We start from the raw sequence: 27,519 nt of genomic DNA on the forward strand, positions 1-27,519 counted from the left end.
CAGATCAAAATATGTTGTTGCGTTAGGTGCTGCAAAGTCCGTTCAGGCTCATAACGACCCTATGTACAACAGAACGAAACAATGTCAGGTCCTGTGCCATCCTCACAATCATTGCTATGTTTGATCCCATTGTTGCAGCCACTGTGTCAATCCATCTCATTGAGGGTATTCCTCTTTTTTCTCTGACCCTCTACTTTATGAAGCATGATCTCCTTCCTCAGAGACTGTTCCCTCCTGATAACATGTCCAAAGTATGTGAGAGGAAGTCTCGCCATCCTTGCTTCCCAGGAGCACTCTGACTATACTTTTTCCAAGACAGGCTTGTTAATTTTTCTAGCAGTCCATGGTATGTTCAATATTCTTCACCAACACCATAATTCAAAGGCCTCGATTCTTCTTGGGTTTTCCTTATTCATTGTCCAGCTTTCACATGCATATGAAGCAACTGAAAAAAACCCTGACTTGAGTCAGGTGCACCTTAGTCTTCAGGGTGACATCTTTGCTCTTCAACACTTTGAAGAGGTTCTTTGCAGCAAATTTGCCCAATGTAATGCATCTTTTGATTTCTTGACTGCTGCTTTCCTGGGTGTTGATTGTGGATCCAAGTAAAATGAAATCCTTGACAACTTCAGTCTTTTCTCCATTTATCATGAAGTTGCTTACTGGTCCAGTTGTAAGGATTTTTGCTTATGTTAAGGTGTAGTCCATACCAAAGGCTGTAGTCTTTGATCTTCATCAGTAAGTGCTTCAAGTTCTCTTCACTTTCAGCAAGGAAGGTTGTGTCATCTGCATAATGCAGGTTTCTAATGAGCCTTCCTCCAATCCTGATGCCACATTCTTCATCATATACTCCAGCTTCTCGGATTATTTACTCAGCATACAGATTGAATAAGTAGGTGAAAGGATACAACTGTGCTGCACACCTTTCCTGATTTTAAACCACACCGTACTCCCTTGTTCTATTCGAATGACTGCCTCTTGGTCTGTGTACAGGTTTTGCATGAGCACAATTAAGTGTTCTGGAATTCCCATTCTTTGCAATGTTATCCATAATTTGTTATGATCCACACAGTCAAGTGCCTTTGCAGAGTCAATAAAACACAGGTAAGCATCTTTCTGGTATTCTCAGCTTTCAGCCAAGATCTGCCTGACATCAACAGTGATATCCCTTGTTCCATATCCTCTTCTGAATCTGGCTTGAATTTCTGGCAGCTCCCTGTTGATGTGCTGCTACAACCATTTTTAAATTATCTTTAGCAAAATTTTATATATGTGTGATATTAATGATATTGTTTGAAAATATTCACATTCTGTTGGGTCACCTTCCTTTGGAATGGTGATTCTATGGATCTCTTCCAGTTGGTTGGCCAGGTAGCTGTCTTCCAAATTTCTTGGCATACACAAGCAAGTGCTTCCAGCATTGCATCTGTTTGTCGAAACATCTAAATTGGTACGCGGTAAATTCCTGGAGCTTTGTTTTTCACCAGCATCATCAGTGAAACTTGGATTTCTTCCTTCAATACCATTGGTTCTTGATCATATGCTACCTCCTGAAATATCTGAATGTCAACCAGTTCTTTTTGGTATAATGACTTTGTGTATTCCTTCTGTCTTCTTTTGATGCTTCCTGCATCATTCAATATTTTTCCCATAAAATCCTTCAATGTAAGGAAAGAAGCCCTGGATAAGTAAAGCATTACTGAAAAAGAAGAAGAAAGTGGGAGGCCTCAGTCTACTTGATTTGGGAACATATTATACAGGCACAGTAGTCAAAACAGCCTGGTGCTGGTACAACAACAGGCACATAGACCAATGGAACAGAATTGAGAACTCAGATATAAATCCATCCACATATGAGCAGCTGATATTTGACAAAGGCCCAGTGTCAGTTAATTGGGGAAAAGATAGTCTTTTTAACAAATGGTGCTGGCATAACTGGATATCCATTTGCAAAAAAATGAAACAGGACCCATACCTCACACCATGCACAAAAATGACAAATGGATCAAAGACTAAAACGATAAAGATCATGGAAGAAAAAATAGGGACAAGGTTAGGAGCCCTAATACAAGGCATAAACAGAATACAAAACATTACTAAAAATGACGAAGAGAAACCCGATAACTGGGAGCTCCTAAAAATCAAACACCTATGCTCATCTAAAGACTTCACCAAAAGAGTAAAAAGACCACCTACAGACTGGGAAAGAATTTTCAGCTATGACATCTCAGACCAGCGCCTGATCTCAAAATCTATATGGTTCTGTTAAAGCTCAACCACAAAAAGACAAACAACCCAATTAAAAATTGGGCAAAGGATATGAACATGCATTTCACTAAAAAAAAGATATTCAGACAGCTAATAGATACGTGAGAAAATGCTCTCGATCATTAGCCATTAGAGAAATACAAATTAAAACTATGATGAGATTCCATCTCACCCCAACAAAGCTGGCATTAATCCAAAAAACACAAAATAATAAATGTTGGAGAGGCTGTGGAGAGATTGGAACTCTTATACACTGCTGGTGGGAATGTAAAATGGTACAACCACTTTGGAAATCTATCTGGCGTTTCCTTAAAAAGTTAGAAATAGAACTACCATACGACCCAGAAATCCCACTGCTCAGAATATATCCTAGAGAAATAAGAGCCTTTACATGAACAGATATATGCACACCCATGTTTACTGCAGCACTGTTTACAATACCAAAAAGCTGGAAACAACCAAGGTGTCCATCAACGGAAAAATGGATAAATAAGTTATGGTATATTCACACAATGGAATACTACGCATCAATAAAGAACAATGATGAATCTGTGAAACATTTCATAACATGGGGGAACCTGGAGGGCGTTATGCTGAGTGAAATTAGTCGGAGGCAAAAGGACAAATATTGTATAAGACCACTATTATAAGATCTTGAGAAATAGCTTAAACTGAGAAGAACACATTCTTTTGTGGTTACGAGAGGGAGGAGGGAGGGAGGGTGGGAGTGGGTTATTTACTGATTAGATAGTACATAAGAACTACTTTAGGTGAAGGGAAGGACAACACTCAATACAGGGGAGGTCAGCTCAACTGGACTGGACCAAAAGCAAAGAATGCTTCGAAGGTCAGTGGAGCAAGGGTGGGGGTTTGGGGACTATTGCTTCAGGAGACATCTAAGTCAATTGGCAAAATAAATTTTATTAAGAAAACATTCTGCATCCCACTTTGAAGTGTGGCATCTGGGGTCTTAAATGCTAATAAGCAGCCACCTAAGATGCATCAATGAGTGTCAGTCCACCTGGATCAAAGGAGAATGAAGAACACCAAGGTCACAAGGTAATTATGAGCCCAAGAGACAGAAAGGGCCACATGAACTAGAAACTTACATCATCCTGAGACCAGAAGGACTAGATGGTGCCCGGCCACAACCGATGACTGCTCTGACAGGGAACACAACAGAGAACCCCTGAGGGAACAGGAGAACAGTGGGATGCAGACCCCAAATTCTCATAAAAAGACCAGACTTAATGGTCTGACTAAGACTAGAAGAATCCCAGTGGTCATGGTCCCCAAACCTTCTGTTGGCCCAGGACAGGAACCATTCCCGAAGCCAACTCATCAGACATGGATTGGACTGGACACAATGGGTTGGAGAGAGATGCTGATGAGGAGTAAGCTACTTGCATCAGGTGGGCACTTGAGACTATGTTGGCATCTCCTGTCTGGAGGGGAGATGGGAGGGTGGAGGGGGTTAGAAACTGGCAAAACTGTCACGAAAGGAGAGACTGGAAGGAGGGAGTGGGCTGACTCATTAGGGGGAGAGGAGTATGTAGTAAGTTGTATGTAAGTTTATATGTGAGAGACTGACTTGATTTGCAAACTTTTACTTAAAGCACAATAAAAATTATTTAAAAAAAAATCCTTCAATGTTGCAACTCAAGGCTTGAATTTTTTTGTTCAGTTCTTTCAGCTTGAGAAATGGTGAGCATGTCCTTCCCTTTTGGTTTTCTAACTCCAGGTCTTTGCACGTTTCATTATAATACCTTATTTTGTCTTCTCCAGCCCCCCTTTGAAACCTTCTGTTCAGCTCTGTTACTTCATCATTTCTTCCACTCACTTAGCTGCTCTACATTCAAGAGTAAGTTTCTGAATCTCTTCTGACATCTGTTTTGGTCTTTTCTGTCTTTCCTGCCTTTTTAATGACTTTTTGCCTTCTTCATACATGATGTCCTTTATGTCATCCCACAGCTCATCTGGTCTTCCATCATTAGTGTTCAATGAGTCAAATCTATTCTTGAGATGATCTCTAAATTCAGGTGGGACAAACTCGAGATAGTACTCTGGCTCTCGTGGACTTGTTTTAATTTTCTTCAGCTTCAGCGTGGACTTGGGTATGAGCTATTGCCAGTCTGTTTCACAGTTAGCCCCTGGCCTTGTTTTGGCTGATGCTATTGAGCTTCTCGAACATCTCTTTCTACAGATGTAGTCAGTTTGATTCCTATGTATTCCATCTGGTGAGGTTCACATGTATACTCTCAATACACTGTTTATGTTATTTAAAAAAAAAATGTATTTGCAATCTATAGGTCATTGGTCTTGCAAATTTCTATCATGCGATCTCCAGCTTCCTTTCTATCACCAAGACCATATTTCCCAAATACCAATCCTTCTTCTTTGTTTCCAACTTTCACATTCCAATCACGGGTAATTATCAATGTATCTTGAGTGCATGTTTGATCAGTTTCAGACTGCAGAAGTTGGTAAAAACCTTCAGTTTCTTCATCATTGTCATTAGTGTTTGGTGCATGTTGTGGATTGAATTGTGTCCCCCCAAAGTGTATGTCAACTTGGCTAGGCCGTGATTCCCAGTATTGTGTGGTTGTCTACCATTTTGTGATCTGATGTGATTACGTGTTATAAATCTTAACCTCTATGATGTTAATGAGGCAGTTACATTGATAAAGCAGGACTCGATCTCAGAATTAGGTTGTATCTTGAGTCAATCTCTTTTGAAATATAAAAGAGAGAATGAAGCAGAGAGGAGAGAGACCTCATTCCACCAAGAAGGTAGTGCCAGGTCAGAGCGTGTCCTTTGGACCCGGGGTCCCTGTGCTGAGAAGCTCCTTGACCAGAGGAAGATTGATGACAAGGATATTTCCCCAGAGTGACAGAGAAAGAAAGTTTTCCCCTGGAGTTGGTGCCCTGGACCTCTATGCTCCCAGACAGTGAGAGGGTAAACTTCTGCTTGTTAAAGCTATCCATTTGCATTACTGTTATAGCAGCACTAGATAACTAAGATGGTGCATTACTTTAAATAATATTAACTGGACTTCCTTGTAGGGATATGAATATTATCCTATCACTGACAGTGTTGTTCTTCAGGATAGATCTTGAAATGTTCTTTTTGACAGTGAATGTGATGCCATTCTTCAATTTGTCATTTCCAGCATTGTAGACCGTATGATTGTGTGGCTCAAAATGGCCAATACGAGTCTATTTCAGCTCACTAATGCCTAGGATGTTGATCTCTATGCATTCTGTTTCATTTTTAATGAATTCCAATTTTCCTAGATCCACACTTCATATATTCCACATTCCAATTATTAATGGATGTTTATAGCTGTCTCTTCTTATTTTGAATCATGCCACATCAGCAAATGAAGGTCTGAAAGCTTTGCCCTATCCACGTCATTAAGGTCGACTCTACTTTGAGCAGACAGCTCTTCTTCAGTTCTATTTTTAGTGCCTTCCAACCTCAGGGGCTTATCTTATGGCACTATATTAGACAGTGTTCCACTGCTATTCATAAGGTTTTCGCTGGCTAATATTTTCGGAAGTAGATGGACAGGTCCTCCTTCCTAGTCTGTCTTAGTCTGGAAGCTCTGCTGAAATGTGTCTACCACCGGTGACCTTCTTGGTATTTGAAATACCAGTGGCATAGCTCCCAGCATCACAGCAACACGCAAGCCACCACAGTACAACAAAACTGACAGATGAGTGGTGGAATCAAAACACAGGAGGCAAATATGTCATATTCTTCAAATCAAAACATAGGAGCGTTGACAGTAGCTCAGCACACTGGAATACTGTATTAAGATTCTAAGGCCTCGTCAAAGCTGAATAAAAAAAATAATTTGATCCATCTGCAAAATGTGCTATGAACATGGGATCAGAGATGGTCACAGGTTTATTATCTAAACTCCAGAGGGATAAGCAAGGAGTAAGAGAAAAATCCAAACAAAAATTCTGCTTATTAAAAAAAAAAAAAAAACTGCCATTGAGTTGATTCTGGTGCATGGCAACCCCATGTGTGTGAAAGAAGAACTGTGCTGTATAGGGTTTTCGAAGGCTGATTTTTTGGAAGTAGATTGCCAGGCCTTTCTTCTGAGGTTCTGCTGGGTGGACTCAAACCTCCAACCTTTTGGTTCGCAACTGATTATGTTAACTGTTTGCACCATCCAGAGACTCCCTGTGTATTTTACAAACACTTAAATCAGATAATCCTGTATGTGAAGAGACCTCTTTACCCATCTCCAAGTCTAATTGCCTCACTTTATAGATGAAGCAGCTGAGGTTTGCAAAATAAGTATGCCGAACAGGTCTCCACTGTAGCAAAGATAGAACTAGAATAATGCACTGCTGATTATCTTTCTAAGAATTCTGAGCTCTGCTGAGTTTATCGGGCAACAGTCCTGTGGCGTGGCTTGCAGTTTACACGGCTTCTTCTTCTGCCGGCTCTCTGCCAGTGTCTGAGAGGTGCAAACAACCAGTGAGTAGTAATGTAGCAGTGATTTGTTGCGTACCAACTATGAGCTAAACTTGTGCTAAACACTTTGCTCTGCAGTGTCTTCCCCACCTAGCCCAACAGTGCTATGTGATGGAAATTATTATCCTCAACATGCAAAGGAGAAAACTACGGCGTGAGGGATTAACAACTTGTGAAAATCATACAGCTAGACATGGAAAGAGCTGAAAATTGACCTTATCTGGCTCCAGAATCCATCTCTGTAAATGCAACAATATATTGGAGTTTGAGGAAATTTTTTATATGGCATCTTTGAAGAAATCTTAAGTTCTTGAGATCTCTTCACAGACTTGGTATATCCTAGAAACACACTGAAATTTGCAAAGACAGATTGTACCTTTGAAAGGATAGAACAGAACTAAAGAGTGCTTGACTTAGAAAATTTACAAAATCTCATTGCTCCCTTGATAGGAAAATCACATGGAATATGGTATATATTACTTTTCTTAAGAAGTCTTTTTAAAAATGGAATGTGAAGATAGAGACCATAGGTGATATACATTAAGATAGAAATAATAAAAACGGTTAGCATTCACTGGGAGCTTACTGTGTGCTAGTGGCTGGGCCAGGTGTTTTACAAACATACCATTTGCCAATTGTCGTCGAGTTGAATCTGACTCGTGGTGAACCCATGAATGTCAGAGTAGAACTGTGCTCCAAAAGGTTTTCAATGGCTGATTTTTTGGAAGTAGATCACCAAGCCTGTCTTCCAAGGCACGTCTGGGTGGATTCAGCCTCCAACCTTTCAGGTAGCAGCTGAGTGTACTGTTCGCAGCACCCAAAAACTCCTATAACATAATCACATCGAATCCCACAACCTTGGGCAGTCCCACCACATTCAGGTTTTCACTGTACAAATGCAAGAGTCATCATTTACATAAACTAGGATATGCATGGCAACCCTTGGTGTGGTGTAGTGCAATGGCCCTGCTTATGTGGTTGTTAATATTATCCTACTTATTGTTAAGAACCCTGAGGTTTAGTGGTTTAGAGGCTTTTCATGGTTAGGAAGGGCTGAACTGGAATTTGAACCCAGAGCATCACACCACACAGCTCTTGCTCCTCATTACTGGTGCTATACCAACATCCCTGTATGTATCCTTCATCAAGGACAGAGAAGCAGGCTGATTAAATCAGTACAGTATGGCCTTGCTTGTCCAATTATATGAAATCAGTCTTTATAGAAAGCACAAAGCCAGCCATTAATGATTTGGTACTATTAGCAAAAATTGTGGATATCACAATTCAGACCATGTTTAGGGGCTATGTTTTAAAAGCAAAATAAACAGCTTCAATTTGAATAGGCATCGACTCTGTATTCAGTACCATTATCCTTCCTCTTAGTCTAGCGTGCACTGGGAAAATAAAAATGTTGCTTGGAAATAATACTTGGTTCAGCCCCAGTACACACAGTTGTTCTCTGCCTTTAAAAAAAAAAAAAAAAAAAAAAGCAGCTAGCAAGATTTTGGAAAACTCCAGGGAAAACAATATGTGAATAAATTTTAGTTTCAAAAGAACAGTAGGAATTATTCAGGTAAAAATGTTTATGTTAATATGGTCGAACTGTCACATTTTTTCAGTGTGACCGGTAGCACTTTCTAAACAACAGCTGCTAGAGAAATGTACACAAGAAATGTAGTAGGTCTGTGTAAAATGTACTTTGTGTATTCTAGCTATTATGGTTTTTTTCCCGATCATTGCATTTCCCCCCAACTCTTGCAGGATGTGGGGTTTTTGCATAAGCTGCAAATTCACAGTTAAATGAGGCACCATTTTGACTTGGCTAAACCTGTATAAACATGAAGTTATGAATACTCTGAATTAGTTTGAAGGGTAGCCGCACATAATGGCACCATTATCATCATGATGTCTTTTGAAATCAGTTTCAGATTACTCTGCATGGCATTCACATAGGATAAAAATTTCTTGGAGTTCTTGGTGGCGCAAACAGTTAAGCACTTGACTAGGAACCAAGAGGTTAGCAGTTCAAATCCATCCAGAGAGGCCTTGGAAGAAAGTCCTGGCTATCTGCTTTGGAAAGGTCACAGCCTGAAAACCCTTTGGGGTCACCATGAGTTGGAAGCGACTGGAGGGTAACTGGTTTGGTTTTGGTTTAGCAATTATTCCTCTGCACTCTGTACATGTTTTAAATGGTCAATGAGTAAAAGGAGAACAGCATAGATTCCTGTCCTGTAATATTTGAGACCATTGGCTTTGGAATCAAAGGGACTTTGATTTTGTTCCTCAGGAACTGCATGTGAGAACGTGGGCAAGTGAGTCCCTGAAGCTCTTGTCTGGTACTTACTTTGTAAAACAGGAATGATAATAAGGTCTCTACCTCATAGATTGTTAGAGGAGTCATCAAATCCATACATATACGCAATGTTTGGCAGAGTACTTAATTATTATTATGTTTGTATTATTCTCTGCCCTGCACTGAAAGAGGATCTTAATTTGCATATTTGTACATACTTTTTTTTTTTAAGTGTAGGTGCTAACGCTTCAGGTGACCTTTATTTACTATAATTTATGTGCATGTGGTAATAAACTTGAGCTACACTAAAAGTAAATATTTTTTAAATGTTATTTCCCATCAGTCCCTTCTAGAGAATATTTGTTTTGGCAAATAAAAAAAAATAGAGGTATATCCTGCTTTAAACACACCACCAGGCTTATTAAATTCAAGAAATTTTCACAGCATTTTGAACATTGCAACAGTTATAGAAAACTATAAAGTGTGTTCCCTGCCTTTGAAGCGGTCTGGAGAGGATTATTGGCATCTTTTATGCAGAAGAGAAGTCACCCAGAAAGACCAAGGAAAGGTTTAATACACGTATAATAACTGATGTGACATGCTGATTTAACTATTTAATAAGCAAATCCAATTAACTGCCCACCCATTCATTCAGTTACACAAATCAAATAAATACCATCTGAGCCTCCGTACATGGGTGACCAAATCCCGTCCATGAGGTAATGAAGGGTGGAGTTGTGGTGCTGGCAGCTTGGGCTTCAATAGTGTGTCTTTCCTTAAGAAAGTTCTGCTTTCCTAGTCTTGTCATATCTCTTTATTGTCCACCTCTGTCTTGTCAATATACTTGTTTATACATTGGTGTTTGAATTTGGGTCTGTCTTTTCTCTGTGGGGCCATGTCTCTCATGGAATCCCACTTTGTATTAATAAAGAAAGGGCTAGGTTAGCCACAATGTGAATCTTTTGTATTATAAATGTGTTTCCCTCCATCCCCAGGAACAGCTGTTACTATTTTCTTCAAGATTTTGCTTACAGGCACTCTCTCTCGCTCATTCTAGTCCTTGCTCTACTTCTAGCTCTATTTCTGTCTTGTCCATGCTTTCTCTCTTGTAGTCATGCACAAACACAGGCACACACACACACACACACACACACCTTGCGTACCTTCTAGCCTTCCTTCTCGTGGTGTCATTTCAGATGCCTCAATTGCCTTGGCTATAATTTATCCAGAAATGGCCAATCCCAAGCAATATATGTAATATATGCTAAGTGAGACCTACAGTAATTGGTATGCAGCATTAAAGAGAAAGAGGCTATTTTAAGTCCTTATTTAAGTAACAGATGTATTGAGCGTGATTCTTATTTATTCAACAAAGAAGAAATATCACAGGATTGCTTTACATTATTTAGAAAAAGTCAGCTTTCTTTTTCTTTTTTTTCGAATAGGTATAATAGAACCTAACTAGTATTGTATTGAGTTGGTACTAGTCCTCAAGAAGTTTGTAGTTTCACTGATGTATTAATTTTAGGAAAATTGAGTCAAAAACTTTGGTCTTGTATGATATAGCGAACAGTTTTCTCCTGGGTTGATATAAGAGAGTGAAAAAAGGCATTTGTTTCTGTCTAGCAAGAGTTTATGTTTTGTTTTGTTTTGTTTTGTTTTGTTTGTTCTCTTGTTTGTCTGTATTTTACTCCCTCATTCCAGTCCCTTCTTTTAGCCCAAAGATGAGATGTAAAGAATAGAGAAGAAAGAAGGAATGAACTGCTTGGCAACTAAGAGAAGGAATCCCTTGAGGCTGCAAAGTATTTCTGGGCTGTCCTGGACTTCTCCCCCTGAGAGAACTTTATGGTGGAAATTGGCTTGGGAGCTAGACTATCTTAGGTTAACTTGCTTGAAGCCTTAATTTCCTCAGCTGAGTGTAGCCATGGTGTGAAGTACCCAGCTGGGGGGTCCATCTTCCCCATTTTCCTTCATGGAGTCATCCTACCAGTCTTTTCTGCAGTCTGGGCCCCCTGTTTTGACAGATGATTTTTATTCACTACTAAAGATAATTTCCCTGGTTGCAGTCTTAGCCCTCAGCTTATATTTTAACTTTGACCATTTTTTTGAGAGCTGTAACCTATGCACACCTCACCCAGTAGGAACCATCGATACAAACTAATTATTTTAGCACAATGCCCATAATACAAAGATGAGTACTTTAGGTGAAGTCATCACACGATTTTGTGGAAAAAAGCAAATGCCTCTGATAAAAAAAAGAATGTTCCACCCTTACCCCACACTATAATTATAGAGTTAAATACCAGTGTGAGGCGGTACACGATTAAGTACAGAAACACCACCGATGAGAGGGGGAGGGGAGTGCAGGCCAAAAAATCAAAGAAAATGAAGTCTTTGACTAAGAATTGCATATAGGGACTTTGCATTGGGTAACCTAGTGTGGGTTAACTGGTTTTGCTTCTTGTTGCTGAGTTGTTAGAGTTGAAAGAATTGGCCCTTTCAGCTTGAGCACTTGAACTTTTTGTGCGCTATCTCCAGGCTATGATTCTTGATGTTGAAAGCAACATGGTGTCTCTCAACTTTTCTCTAGGACGCCAAGGAGTGGCACTTCAGGGGTAAGAATAGGGCATTTGTTAGATCCCGATCGGGCTGAGTGCAACGAAGGTAGATGGAGCTGGAGTGTATGGATTCTTTATTTGAGGCAATTCTGTGGCATGCATTATTGACTGCAGTTTGAATAGTTTGAAGTATGGTAAAATTCACCTGTCAAGAAGCCATGTGATGCTTTGAGTTTGCAGAAACACCTGAGGAAGAAATATGCTTTGTGTACTGTGACTAACCTGAGCTTTTTTGTGAATAGAGACGTGCAAAGTGATAGAAGACTTGAATTTTTTTTTTTACACTAAATGTTTAAAGGAAAATTTTTGTCCCTGTACTAACCTTTCTAGCAAATATGTTCCTATTACATATGAGTAGGAGTCTGCTGAGCTCAAACTAGGTGATCATTTAATGCCAGCCTAAAACCAGCTAACAAATATTTGAATGAAGCAGAATAATTTTTACGGTCTTGACTTCTTATAACTGTAAATCTCAAAAACGCAGAATAATTGGGAGAAATCTGGGTTGTTCTGGGGTGGAACTTCATAACGTGTTCCTTATTTAAATTACCTTTGGCTCTCTTATTGGCATACTGCTCACTATCTGTCTACTGCTGTAATTCCTTTCTGAATATGGAGCTAGAAGGGGATAAACAGTAAAGTTTTATTATTTACTGGCTGAGGTGGGGAGAGGAAGTGTGGATTATCTTAACACTCAATTAGAATTAATTCATCCTGTCTGGGTCATCCTCCAAGAGCTTCCACTGCTCACAACTTAGCAATGGCTTAGACTTGAAGCAAAAAACCACGTAATACAGACAGCTGTTATTAAAAATACTGCAATAGTAACAGCAAGCATTGTGTGCAATAAACTTCTAGAAACTCTAGAGCCCCAGGCCTGAATTCTGCCTAGAACCCTGGGCAGTCTCACTGCTGTATTCCCTCAGGCCTTGGTGTCAGGTCCTGAACCAGAGGGAAGCTGGGTATGAGCCTCAGAGAATTTCACTTTCTCTTCAGTGGGCTGCTGGCTGCCATTCTTTTAGGAAGGCTAACTGTGTTTAGTAGAAATTCCTTTTCACTTAGGGCAGCAGTATCTAGAGACAGCTCAAAAGTCAGAATACTCACTATAATTTACCAAAATGAAAAGGAATGAGTGAGTGGTATTCAGTTTTCTGGTCCAACAATTTGTCTGCTCAATGAATATGATCAGGTCTTTCTTACTGTCTTGATACATTTCTGTTTGGTAATGTTGAGATACAGTCTAGGGTTGGAAAGACAAATAGATTTTATCTCAGATTATGACTTCTATTGATTGGTTGTGGCTGCCAAAGATGTTGACTTGAGAAAATGTTGATGTCATGATATCTGGGTTTAGTAAAGTAAGAGTTGTCACAATTGAGCAGCATTTTCTTCCATGGGAAAGAAGGTGGTGGAGACAGACACTATATATATTTACAATAATATATAAGGTATATTATTGAATAAAATATATTTAAATATTAAATAAAATAATGTAATTTATTATTTATATAAAACATTTATGTATAAATATATATAACATCTAAATAAACATAAAACATATATAGTAGTACTTAATATAGAGAGAGTAGTAATACATGCAACTTTAATTCTGAGGTCATTGAAAGGGTGAAATGGCATCCTATATGTGGTAGATGGAGCCCTGGTGGCAAAGTGGTTAAGAGCTACTGCTGCTAACCAAAAGGTCGGCAAATTGAATCTACCAGCCACTCCATAGAAACTATGAGGCAGTTCTACTCTTTCCTATAGGGTCACTATGAGTCAAAATAGACTCACCGGCAACCGGTTTGTTTGTGGTTTTTTTTTTTTTTTATGGCAGATACTGACTAGTTGTTCACCAAACCATCCCCTCTTTTCCTTTTGGGCACATGGTTAGACTCTATTTTAGCCATTCTTGAACTAAGACCATGTTACTTAGTTCTCACCAATGAAATACATGTGCAGAAATGGCAATCATCACTTCCATTCCTAGAAAATAAATCCTTCCACACACTACCCTTCATTCTCTTCCTTCATGCATTGGCAGAGTGAGTAGAAAGGACTCAGGTCACAAAAGAAGCATATGTCCCTGAATGACCCTGTGGATCAGAGGCCTCTCTGAGCCCACTCCCCTTTTTGCGTGCCAACATGCATTGTACTATAATGAACAAGAAATATACTTTTATTGTGTGACTCTACAGAATCGGTGTTGTTTGCTTATTTTAACTAATACTATATATGTCAAAGCTTTTTTATAAAATGTGAAGCAGAGTGGTCGTAGTAGTGAGTGTAGATTGTAAACATAAGAAAGGAAAAGACATGGTTTCTTTCACCATACAAATTCTATATATTGAAGTTTGCTAAGAAACCTCCCCTAAGTATTCTCTTTTATTAAACAGACAAGTCTAGTACCTCCCTCCCTTCTTCATAAATCAGGCTTATGCCTCGAACTGTCTATCCAGCACAATTCTCCCTGATAATGATAATGTCAACATCTGAATCTGAGGGTAGCCACTGAAACTACAAGCGAGCTCTGGAGAAATCTCAGGGTGAGCAGAAAGGGGACATCTCTCCTCCCTCGCCCACCCAGTCTCAGGCATCCTTGAGTCAGTCTCCTGCTTTGTAGTTTCTGTCTCTCCCCACCCAGATTCACTGCGTGGCCTTCTCTTATCCCCAGGTTATTTGATCTTCTTCTCTCATTTTCTCACCAGCACTTTCCTATTTCGTTTTTATAGAATTTATCTTTCCCTTCCTAAGTGTAATTTTTTGTATCTATCTTATTTGAATTTCATTTCATGTAATCCCTCCAGTGCATCCAGGCCAATTTGGATTCTAAGCATTTTGTCTGTTCACTGACAGCTGGGTATTCACTGTAGAGTACAAATATATACTTAACTCCAATGTCCACAACACTTATAAATAGAAGAGTAAAAACTAGAATGAAAGTCAGGAGAGGAGATGGTAACTGTCCAAGAGAATAGTCCAATTGGTACTTGTTCTTGCAACAGGGGAAGTTAGAGCCAATAGAAGCATATATTTAGGATATGCTCTCTCTGTCTCATCCTTTGTCTCTTCATTTCTTCATTTGTCTCCTCTCTCCATAGACCCACTTTTCCTTGTCCTGCAGTCCATATGACAGAATGCCACTAAGTTTCTTACTCTCTCTGTCCAAGAAATTGGATCTGACTTGTAGAAGCAGTGCAAAATGTTTGAGAGGGAGAGAAAATGAAAGTGAGAGAAAGAGAGACAGAGAGAGAGACCAACTCCTATTGCTAGCTCGGTTCAAGTGTCTGTATCTGGACCAATAAACTCTAGCAGAAAGCAAATAAAAATGAGACTGCCAGAATCCCAACCCTGTAAGTAAGTTAAAGGGAATGCTTCTGAACCAGGGACAACCCCTGAAATGTCTCCTAAAGAAGTGAAAATGAATGAATGGTAGAGGGGCCCAGAGAGGTAGGTAAAAGAAGAAAGAGGAAGAATAGGGACAAACTGATGATTGGCTATTTTCTTTTGAACCTGCAATTTGCCAGCACTCTATGAGTTTAATCTTGTTGCTAACACGCTCAGTTGAGTTCTGTTCAACAAATAGTCATTGAATACTTACTATTTGCCAGGCACGATGTCAGGTACTAAAGTAGCCCTTGTACTCAAGTAGCTTTCAGTCTAGTGGGTAAGACAGACACATAAACAGAAAAGTCACACTCTTGTGCACAGTGGCCATGGGATCCAGGGAGCACTTTCCTATCTAGGAAAGAAGAATGAAAGCAAGTCTTCCCAGAGGAGCAGATATTTGAGCTGGCTCCGAAAGGTCGAAATGGAGTAGCCTGATGAAGGACAGGGTAGCAGGCAGAAGGGATAACTTGGGCGAAGGCATTACAGTGAGTAATAGTATGATGTGTTCTAGGAAGCATCAGCCCAGGCTTGCTGCAGCATAACTTAGCAGGTGAGGAGAGGAAAGCAGTAGAGAGGGAGGAAAGTGCAGATTTTAAAGAGCCTTGTTGGCCAGGTTAGTAAATGCAGACATCAGCCTAGGGACATTGGAAAACCATTGAAAGGTTTTAAGCAGATGAGTGATAGCAGTCAAACTTGTGTTTTATATAGATCTCAATGAAGGAAATGTAGAAAATAAGCTAGGAGATAAGGGGACTAGTCAAGTACCTATTGCAGTAGTCTAGGGAAAGGGTGATGGGCATCTACACTAAAATAGAAGTAAGAATAACACCTTGTTGGTGTTAGTTGTCATTGAGTAGGTTCTGACTCATGGTAACCCAACGTAAAACAAAACTAAATGTTGTGCAAAGTTGCTGCCACTAAAACAAAATCTAACCTATTGCCATCGAGTCAATTGTAACTCATGGTGACCATATAGGACAGAGTAGAACTGCCCCATAGGGTTTCCAAGGAGCACCTGATGGGTTTGGACTGCCAGTCTTTTGGTTAGCAGCCGAATTCTTAACCACTAAGTCACCAGGGTTTCCACTAAGATACCAGGGTTTCTAGGGGGACTAATTTTTTTTTTTTTTTTTTATATCAGGTAGTATTCTATTGTGACCCATGGGATTTTCATTGGCTAATTTTCTGAAGTAGGTTGCCAAAACTTTCTTCCTATTCTGTCTTAGTTTGAATGCTCTGCTGAAACCTGAGCACCATAAATAACCTTCCTGATATTTGAGATACCAGGGGCATAGCTTCAGCATCGTAGCAATATGCAAGCCACCATATTAGGACAAACTGATAGATGGGTGGTAGAATAATAAAATACTCGTTGCCGTCAAATTGAACTGCCCCATAGGGTTTCCAAAGAATGGCTGGTAAATTTGCTGACTTTTTGGTTCAGCCACGCTCAACCACTGCACCACCAGGCCTCCAATTATTCATAAAATTAAACGAATATGTATTAACATTTCTTACGTGTCATGTACTGTGCTAGGTATTCTACATGAACCATCTTATTTATTCCTCAGAAAAATCCTAAGAAGTCAGATGCTGGTATTGCAGATGAGAAAACTAAGGCTTAGAAAGATTAATTATGTGCTCAAAGTGGCAAAGGCAGCATTCAAACCTGAGTCAGCCTGACAACAAAGCTTGAATAGTTAACCACTGTGCCAACGGTAGTGCCTGGGTGGTGAAAACAGTTAAGCGCTCAACTACCAACTGAAAGGTTGGCAATTCGAACCCACCCAGAGGCGCCTTGGAAGGCAGGCCCAGTGATCTGCTTCTGAAAGATCACGGCGTTGGAAACTGTATGAACCAGCTCTCTCCTGCACACTAGGTTGCCGTGAGTCTGAATCGACTCCACGGCAGCTAACAATATGCCAATAGTAATATTAGAAATGTTAGGTTAGAAATGTTATTTAGAAGATAGTATTAGCCAAACAAGGAGCCCTGATGGTGAAATTGTTAGGCACTTGGCTACTAACTGAAAGGTCAGCGGTTCAAAATTACCTGCTGCTACTTAGGAGAGAAAGATGTGGCATTTGGCTTCCATAAAGATTACGGCCTTGAAAACCCTATTGGGCAGTTCTACTCTGTCCTATAGGCTCACTGTAAGTCTAAATCAACTCAATGCTAATGGGTTTGTTTTGGTTTGGTTTTAGAAGATTGACCAGTTTCAGGGAATAAGAGTGAAGAAACCACCAAGGATAACCATCAGGATTTGAGCCTGGGTGTCTGGGATAATGAATGCAGAAGAAAGAGTTTTATGCAAACTCGAAATGAGTCTTTGACATTCACTCCACTTGAAATGCAGTCATTTAGCAACATCACGCTCTCCAAACTCTTGGGCCTTCCATATTCTGTGACCAGTCAATCTTTTCATCCCCTCTTGGCTCCCTTTCCTTTTCCCAACCTGGACCCGTCAGCCAATATTTTCAGCTGTCTACTTTATAATTCCTTTCATCTTTCTGTCCCCTTGACCTTTCTCCACACCCATCTTGCCAACAACGTTCCTTGGATCAAGTCAACTGCTGTTACTTGTGTGTTAGCTCCCAGGCAGCCCTAAAGTGATATTCATAAAAATCAGCTGGGCCCTCAGTGCTTTCACTTGCCTTTGCCCTTTCCCGTTTCTCCCATCAGCCTCCATTTCTGTTCTGCATCGGACCAGTCTCCTTAGACCCCAGCCAGCCACTGGTTCTTCGCAGGATGAAGTTGTCACTGACAGGATATCAAGATCATGCAAATTCAGGTCTCTCAGCTTCACTTCCCCCACCTCCACATTCCTTTCTACCCTTACCCATTCTTCATTTTTTCACTCTTATTGCAGAAAAATAGGTGTTTCTCCTCTTGCCACCAACTGAGCCTCGATCTGTCAATTCTGTGCAAATTATTTTGTAATGAGATATTTGAATTTCATTCATGGTACAAATTCGGTTAAAAAATTTTTTTATTTTCTTTTTTTTTTAAATCCTCGTTGCCACTAAAAATAGCATTGTCTTTGTTGGCAGTGCTTATATTAACCTATATTGTTGTTAGGTGCTGTTGAGTCTATTTCAACTCAAAGTCAGCCCCACATGACAGTAAAACAGCCTTATAGGGTCTCCTAGGCTGTAATCTTTATGGAAACAGAGCCACAGGTCTTTCTCTAGCAGAGTTGCTGGGTGGGTTTGAACTACCAACCTTTTGGTTAGCAGTCTAGTGCTTAACCATTGCACCACCAGGGCTCCTTAAACTATGGATGGGGCTATCCTTTCCTTATCCTTACCTTGAGCAGGGATGAAATAGTTTCAACTCCAATCAAGTAGACTTTAATTTAGCCCCCACAGAATGTTTAGCTTCCATTTCTAAGCCTTAGCCAGTGACTTCCTAGATAAAAAATAAATTTAATGAATCAAGAAAGGCAAAAGTCATTGATATCTCAAAAACTAGGTCCTTGAACATAAATCATATTAACAAATTTTAAAATGCCACAATTGTGAGAGATTTTTGTATAAGAGCATTTTGGGGGAAATTAAAAGTACAAATACAAATTAAATCTCATTTTCAGAAATGTGAATGTGAAAATTAAAAAAAAAAAAAAAGGAGAGATAATGAAGACAATATGGTAAGTTTTCTCCTTAGAGTTAGGCTTCTCTTTATCTCAAACTTGTAGCTAAATCTAACTCGTCCAGGTTATACAATTCCTATTTGTGCCACAAGCCTTTCCGTTAGGTTTTGCTTTATTTTGGGGTTGTAAAAAAAAAAAAAATTTTTTTTTTTTTATGGGGAAGAAATACCTGAGATTCATGATATACACATCTCTCGCTCTTAGTTTAGGCACTGGTTATATGATATCTTTGCTCAAAGGTCTTATTTGAAATACAAGCATAGCTTTGGTAAAGGGTGAAACACCAAAAAGAAAGAAAAGCCCAAAACTGAGAAGGCTTTTTGGAATATGGAATAAAACAAGAACTAGACATGAGCAAATTAGAACACATTTGTCAGTGTTCTATCCCAGTAGGAGTTTAGTGGAAAAACCTACTTACTTGCTCTAAAATGACAGAATATTTCTTTCAGCAAACACCCATATGTGTTAGTGTGTGCGTATTTCCCTTATTAAATGATAAAATCACGCTAGCTCTGGGTTTTAGTGTCTTCCTGCTGGAAGCATCAGATTGTACAAATCAAGCCGGAGACACAGTCTAGACAAAAGTATTTTCCCGCCTGGGCTGATGGGCTCACAGTTTGTGCTGCTGTGTATATGTGTGTATGTATATATTTTTTAATGGCACTTTGAAAATGACACCACAGTGCTTGTATTTTTCAGCGAGCGTGCCAGCTCCTGATCTATGTTTATTAAAATGCACTAAACTCCCTGAGCCTCTGCCATGTTTTCTACCCTCCTATGAAGCTTCTGTTTTTTTTTTCCCCTCTTCTAAAATATAACACTGGTGAGAGGTGCCAAATGAACAGCCCGGAAGTCAGGAAGCTACTTTTGACTCCCATCCTGTAGTACGCCCCTTGGGCTTCTGTGCCAAAGCTGGCTGAGAATGCTCTAGTTTGAGCTTCCTGTTTAATTCGGTTTGTACTATCTTCCTGATGAATCATTTTACTAGTTTGAGCACAGGGCACTGATCTCCTATACGAAACACACAGGCACACACACATGCATGCGTATACATACACATGCATGCATGCATGCACACATAGGTGTATGCATATAACTGCACACTTGCACACACATATACATTCATACACACCTACATGTGCATATGTGTGCACACACGTGCATACGCCCACATACACACACACCTCCACCTAATGTCCTCTCCTTCTTACCTTTCCCACTAAACTTTTTCCTTTGTTCCCATTTTCTCCTCAACATTCCCAATATTGAGACTCTTGAGGTTCCCAGCTATAGTTCCTCACTGTTAAGAAGATGATATCTCTACTGACAAGGCCTGGATTCATGTTTTTACAAGATCATTGAACCGTCCTGTGTACCCAGTATGGAAGTTTTTATAACCTGCCTGAGTGGAAGAAACAGCACATAATTGAAGCTTAACCCTGAAGAAGTGAGGGAGGCCTCAGCCTTGCCTTCTGACTCAGGCTAGCCATGTCGTAATAAGTGAACTTCAAGGAATTGAGAGCCCACACAGCCTCCTCCTCTATAACCAGGCGTGTGATCACACACAGGGATTTCCACATGTTTTTGAACACTTTTTCCATATTACTTCATTGTCAGAGGATCTTGATTCTTTCGTGTTCTAGCACTTCCCCAGAGTTGCAGTTTTCTTTGTGTTACACTGAGGGAAGCGATTTTTTAAGTTGTTTCTTCTGCTGGGGCAAGAAAGGGCATGAATTGGAAAGTGGCTTCATTACTCACTATAGATCCTATCTCTGCACTATTCTTCTGCTTTTGTTTCATACATTGAGAAAGGCCATCGATGAGTCTGGCCTCCATTAAGTCTCTGTGGAAACGATTGGAAATAAGAGCAAGGGGAGGATGGTATCTCTTAATTTAATTCCTCAAGTTCATTCACTGAATCCGACCTTTCTTCTTTTGGACGGACTTGGGCTTCCCAGCCTCTGATCTCAGGGTTCTTCCACCTGTCAGCTTATGGCCCAAGAAGCTACTGCTGTAGGGGCCCCTGAACGGTAGACATGTAATAGGAACTGACTTCTGAAACAAAATCAAACAAACAAAAAACACAACATTTTAGGCAGATGTATTAGTTAGGTGGAGGAAACTTCTACCAGCTCAAATCCTATAACTTTCTTGGGGTGTTTTCCCAGTCTTTTGCCTGCTACCCCAAGCCTAGACTCTGCCACGAAACACACCCTACTGGAGCTGTTGTCACAGGTCCACATTGTAGCATTTCTCCCCAGGATTAGGAGGGCCTGGACATGCAGCAGGGGTGAGGAAACAGCTTCCAAATGTTAGCTCAAAAAGGCTTGAAGTACTGATGTGTATAATTAGTTAAAAACTTTCTACCCTTGTCCTCCAATTTCTCTGCAAAGAACACTCGTTTTATTGTTAATGGACCTCAGAGCACTAACTTTTTACTAGTCCCAGGGTTAGGTACTGGGGAAAGGACATAGCTTCCAACCTCAAACATCTCAGATCTTGGAAGGAAGAAACAGGAGAGCAAATATTACAGCATATCTGGAGTACATAATAGATGGGCAGTTGAAGGTAGATAGGACACCAGGAGCAAGGCTAGCTTGGAAAGTCAGAGGAGATGAATTTTAAACTGTGTCTTAAGAGGAAGAGAAGGATGAGTCAATTTAGGTGGGATGACAGATCCAAAAAGAGGGGAATTATATATAAATATAGATATATATCTATGTCTATATACCATATATATACAGCCCTGGTGGTGCTGTGCTTAAGGGCTATGGCTGCTAACCAAAAGTTCAGAAGTTCAGATCCACCAGCTGCTCCTTGGAAGCCCTAAGGGGCAGTTCTACTCTATCCTATAGGGTTGCTAAGAGTTGGAATTAACTCAATGGCAACTTTTATATATATATATATATATATATATATATATATATATAATCAGTTAACTCATGTTTCTTTGGGGGTTCTGCAACAAGTATGCAACAGGGGGTCATGTCTTCTTGCAGGAGCCCTGATAGAGTTGTAGCTTGTTGTTGTTAGGTGCCGTTGAGTCAATTCTGACTCATAATGACCCTATGTACAACAGAACGAAACACTGCCTGGTCCTGCACCAGCCTCACAATCACTGCTATGCTTGAGCCCATTGTTGAAGTCACTATGTCAGTCCATCTGGTTGAGTGTCTTCCTCTTTTTTGCTCACCTTCTACTTTACCAAGCATGATAGGTCCATTTCAGTTTGGGGATTCAGTTATTGGAGAGTCTCCATCATCAGAGACTTTTATTTTCTAATCCCTTCTTTTCTTTTAAACAACTGTACATGTTTCAAACAGGACTTTTAAGGGGAAGTGGGAGTCCAGTAATTTGGCAAACTTTAATTGCTCCCACAACTGCAAAAGAGGTGAGACTTGGAGTGAAAGTATAATCCCCCCAGCCATTGCACATGCCACGGGCAGCAGCCAGTCTGTGCTGGGAGCCCCAGGCTCTTCAGGGCCACTGAGGAACATGGTCTGCCTTCATCCCATATCAGCCCAGAAGCACAGGAAAGTGATGAGGTCCTTTGTAAGAGAAACAGTGACTCCTGTCACGAAGGCTTGCAAACAAGTCACTCGAGGGTGGATGATGACTGGAAAGTGTATTTTGAAGGATCCCAAGGTGTCTCCTTAGCATTCATGGCTTCTCCAGCAATCTGCTAGTCTGTCGACTTCCGCTTTCATCTCCTCGAGCACCGCCCGGTTCTCAGTGTTCTGTCATGTCTGTGAAAAATGTGATCATTCCCTTGCCTTTCATCTAAGAGTTTATTACCACAATTCAGATTTTCATCAGCAATGGGCAAATGTCAGTTGGAATTAACAGCGGTTTCACTCATTAGCTTTTATTGTTAATATTTATAGAGCTTGCTGATTGTGGCCTTTGGGTAGGGAGAGCCATGGAATGTCCAATGAGCCAAGGGGGAGAATCTCAGAAAGTTGCTTCTTTCTTTAAACAAAAAGAAGGAAAACATGTTTTATTTATGTTTTTAAGAAATAAAATGATTTGAATGGCTTCCAATAAAACTGCCAAAAATAAAATGAGAAGGCTTTGGCTTATGCAAGTCTTAGCAACCCAAATGGACATCAAGCAGTAGTATTTGGGAGCTGGATAAACTCAACTTTCTGAGGCAAGCTATTGATATGTCTGTAATACAGAATTCTGGGGGAAAAAAATCAATTTTAAGCCTTTTTTTTAACCTTTATTTTCAAGTGAGTAGAATTTGCATAAAGCTATCTTTACTCCCTTTTTTGTACCTTTTCTAGTAATACCAAACCACACTAACCTGCTTTCTTTCACTTGACCTTCCACTCAGTAGTACAAGTGACCCATCCTCAGCCATACACTGACCGCCCCCCCAATTTTAAATTCTCAAGGTGAGATGACTTAGAAATAGGTTGAACAGGCATCCTATCCCAAAAAAGGATATCCTAAAATAACACAAGAGTTGTATTTGAATCATTTCGGTAGCACATACTTTATACTCTGAAATCTTTGCCTCCTTGAGTGCTTATTAATTTTCTTTAGAATGCTATAGCTTTTTTTTTTTTTTTTTTTTTACCATCTATCTCTTTTAATTTTATTAGCACTTGACATATGAAAGGTTTTTTTGGTTGTTGTTGTTTTTCCTGATCCATGACAAAGCAATACTTTCCCTTTCTGATAGAATTTATAGCAAAGAATAAGAACGTGATCTTTGGAGTCAGCTCACAGTTAAAATCAAAACTACGTCATTTACAGGCTGTGTGCCCTTGGGTTCCTCTCTCTCAGCATCAGTTTTCCAATCTACAAAATGGGGATTAAAGAAAATAAGTACTGTAGTTTCCATAAGGCAGAAACTGTGTCCATTTGCTCCAGGTGCTAATCCAAAGGGGACTTTTGGGCAAAGCAAAACTGACCTGAAAGACCATAATGTGCTTTGAGTTGGTACCGGAGTTAGTTGTTCCGTATTTGTCAAATATCCATATTTCTCCTCTTTTGAGATTTTAGCACTGCTAATTCTCAAAGGAATTTTTGAAAATAAAACCCAGCAACCCAGTGCCATTGAGTCAATTCTGACTCATAGCGACCCTATAGGAAATAGGTGACCCCTTTTTAATGATCTTAGCTGTTCTGAAACTCTAAATATCTGTCATCCACATACGAATAGAATTTTATTCGTACTCTCATAGTTATGGAGCTCTGGTGGTGTAGTGTTTAAGAGCTTAGGCTGCTAACCAAATGGTTGGCAGTTTGAGTCTACCAGCCACTCCTTGGAAACCCTATGGGGCAGTTCTCTTCTGCCCTGTAGGGTCGCTATGAGTCAGAATTGGCTCAATAGCAGTGGGTTTTGGGGTTCATACTTATAGGGCCCTGAATGGTGCAAATGGTTTGTTCTCTGCTACTAAACAAAGGGTTGGCGATTCAAATCCACCTAGTGGTATCATGGAAGAAAGGCCTGGCAATTTAATTTTGTAAGATTGTTGTTGTTGCTATTAGTTGCCTTCAAGTTTGGCTCCAATTCATGGAGACTCAGTATGTGTCAGAGTAGAACTCTGCTCCACAGGGTTTTCAGTGGCTGATTTTTCAGAAGTAGATCACCAAGGCTTTCTTCTAAGGTGACACTGGGTGAACTTGAACCACCAACCTTTAAGTTAGTAGCCTAACACTTAACTGTTTACACCGCCCAGAGACTCCTTTTGTAAGATACAGCCATTGAAAACCCTATGGAGCACAGTTTACTGTGAAGCACATGGGGTTGCCATAAGTAGGAATTGACTCAGTGGCAGCAGGGTTTTATCATAATTGTTCCCAGAATCAAAGGGATATATCGGTTTCTCTAATATAACTTCAGAAACTATAACTTTCTTAGCAGGGCCAAGCTCAGCAAGGCCTCCATCCAGTTGGTTTTAATGTCTATATTTTTATATGTCCTCATAATTGCCTCCATCCTACGCTCTGTGGCTGTTGAACTGGCCCTGCTCTGGGACCTCACTTGAAGCTGCGTGGTATTGCAGGAACATTGCTCTGCTTGTTGTCAGACAAATTGGGTCCCATTCTTGCATCTCTCACAGAAGAGCTAGTGACCAGGGGCAAGTCACAGCTTCTTTGTGGCTCATCATCTGTGTCTCTAGAACAGGGTAATCATTGCTGTCCTCTCTGCCTTGCAGGAGACAGTGTATGTGAAAGCACTCTGAAAAATCTCCTGTGATGAACAAATTCAGGATGAAATATTGGCTAGTATTAAAAAGCACAGAGCCTATAACCCTGTGGGACTAAAAGGGACCAAAGTCAAATGTGTAGTCCAAAGATAGGTCAAGTGAGGTTTGACAGCTGAATTTTTTTATCCATTGTATGGTGGAAAGAATATAGGTGTTGAGGTCATATAGATCAGGGTTGTATGAATTGGAGACAGACCTGTTTCCAAGAACAACAAAGCAGGCTCCATTTAATAAAGTCCAGTTTGAATTAATACTTTGTTTTCTTTTTTAATTTCTGTTCTCCTTAATAATTTACTAGTTTTTTTTTTTTTTTTTATCTCTGGTATGCCACTTAACCTCAATGCCCATACCCATGCCATGGTGATACTAATACCTGTTTTTCAGCTACTTGTGTGAATTAGATATAAAGTAGGTCAAGCACCAGGTACAATTCTAGAGACACACATACCCAAAAGAAGTATTGATTATTATTACTAGATTTTATGTCATTCAAGTGTTCAGCTAAACCTAATGCTGAGCCCAACCCTTATGATATAAATGCTTTTTTAGATACTGAACGTTCATTCTGCTTCTATGCATAAACAAAACAAGGATGAAAAGAATTATACCAAAGAAATCAAGGATGAGTTGGGAAATGTAGTTACGATAGAAGAGAGGAATATTTGTCAGGTTGCAGATCTCATTCCTAATAAAACATACATCAGCTCTCAAGGCAAATTTTAGGATAGAAACACTTTTGAAATGGATTGGCCTGCAAGCTTATGATGTCCACACTGGAAGAAGTTCCTTTCTTGGGTCAATACCCCTGGTTTCACAAAGGAGTGGATGGAGAAGACAGCTGTTTAGGGACAAGAATTGAGATTTTAGGACAACACCAGGATGTTAGAAAATCTCCTAAGGGTTTGGGTTCAGAGAGGCCTAGAGACCAAAGAGATACTTGAACAGCTGGGATTGGGGTTCCGCAGGGAAGGAATGTTTCTGAGGAGGTGAAAGGTGAAATGAATGTTGGATGAACTGAGAATGAGTGCAGAATTACAGACAATAAATAGTCTAAACCATGGATGATGATTGGACAAGAAGGAAGTAGAATCTAAATAATCAGAATACTTGTAATAAAGTACACAGAGTCTTCCCATTGATTGAACAGATCTTTTAGAACAGTGGTCTTCAACCAGAGGCAGTGCTGCCCCCCAAAGGTCTTTGGCATTTTCTGGAGACATTTTTGTTTGGTACAGCTTGGAGGGTGCTACTGGCATCTAGTGGATAGAGACCAAGGATTTGGCTAAGCATCCTACAATGTACAAGACAGTTCCCAAAATAAAGAATTACCTGGCCCAAAATGTCAAGAGTTCCATTGTTGAGAAACCCTGATCTAGACCAGCATTTTTCCAAACTGTGTTCCGTTAACATGCCAAACGAGGATAATAAATTTTCTGGGGAAAATACATATGCTTGGGTAGAGAAAGTTCTGTGTCTAGCAAACTTAAACAGATTCTTTTACAAAATGTCTCTAAGCTACTAATAAAATGAGAAAGTATTTCCCAAATCAACATTCCAAGAAATACTTTTTAAATCACAAATGTTCCACCAAATACAGTATGGGAAACACTAATTTGGTATTTTGTATTAAAAATGTCTTGATGGGGCATGCCACAGTATCTACTTGAAAAAGTGTCAACCCTAAATTGTTAAAAAATAAAAATAAATAATAATAATCTAACAAAAAACCTAGCCATGTATATTAAAAAGTAGAAGCACAAAAGATTACATCCTGATAAGGTAGAAATAACCAAGAGCACATTATCTGATGGTTGGAGCAATGATGAACAAAAGAATGTTCTATTCCATAGTTCCTTCATACCATCCCCAGCAGTAAGAATGGCAAAAGCCCAATGTATCATCCTGTATGCGGGGATGGCAATACAGACCTTTCTGTAGTAGGCGCTCCATACGTTTCTTGAACTGAATTTATTGTGGTTACTTAAGTGATCTTTCTTTTCCCTACCTCTGTTTATAAGTAAGTAGTTATAGCAGATGCTCTCATCTGATTGCTTTGTTTGTAAAAGGACTCTATTTGTTTGCATTTTTTTCTCTGAAATATTGTGTTTATTTATTTCAGTGCATCTTCTTAGAAGATGTATTCAAGGGAGAGCAAGAATAATGTATACTCCCTGGTTGAATGCAAGGCCATAATTCAAATAGAGGTGTTTGGCTGACATCAGAGCTTTTGAGAGAAAGTAGAAGCCCAGGGAAGGAAGGGGACCATTTATTATTGTTTACCTATTACACGGAAGCTTTGAGTTCCCTTGGTTACTTGAATGCAATATGCATCACTCTGAAGAGGAACTGGAATGAGCACTATGCAGAAGAGAAAGTCAGGTATATGGTGCTGGACTAAAATCTGGAGCCATCTCTTGCAAATAGCAGTTTATTAGGAAATATCCATACGTATTTAGCATAATAAGTCCTTGCATCCTAGTGGCCTAATTACTTAATTTTCTAAGAGAAAGCGCATATCTCATCTCTCTTTTGCTCCTATTTACTATAATGTTAAGGATCTTAATAGCCTTAAGACCTTTTGTCCTTGGATC

At 39.8% G+C, this 27,519-nt stretch overlaps 1 protein-coding gene across 4 annotated transcripts in view; it reads left to right on the top strand.

Moving 5' to 3' along the window:
- The window catches only part of TENM2 (teneurin transmembrane protein 2), a 1,060,479-nt gene that overhangs the window by 444,009 nt on the left and 588,951 nt on the right, over nt 1-27,519 (top strand). Inside the window, exon 6 of one of the 4 annotated variants that reach the window (XM_010592330.3) lies at nt 6,780-6,790. The exons of the other annotated variants lie outside the window; for them this stretch is intronic. Coding sequence (XP_010590632.1) covers nt 6,780-6,790 — 11 coding nt within the window. The remainder of the gene's footprint in view (nt 1-6,779; nt 6,791-27,519) is intronic. 4 annotated transcript variants of the gene reach the window in all.

This window comes from Loxodonta africana, chromosome 2, assembly GCF_030014295.1.
Source record: "Loxodonta africana isolate mLoxAfr1 chromosome 2, mLoxAfr1.hap2, whole genome shotgun sequence".
Classification (NCBI taxonomy): domain Eukaryota; kingdom Metazoa; phylum Chordata; class Mammalia; order Proboscidea; family Elephantidae; genus Loxodonta; species Loxodonta africana.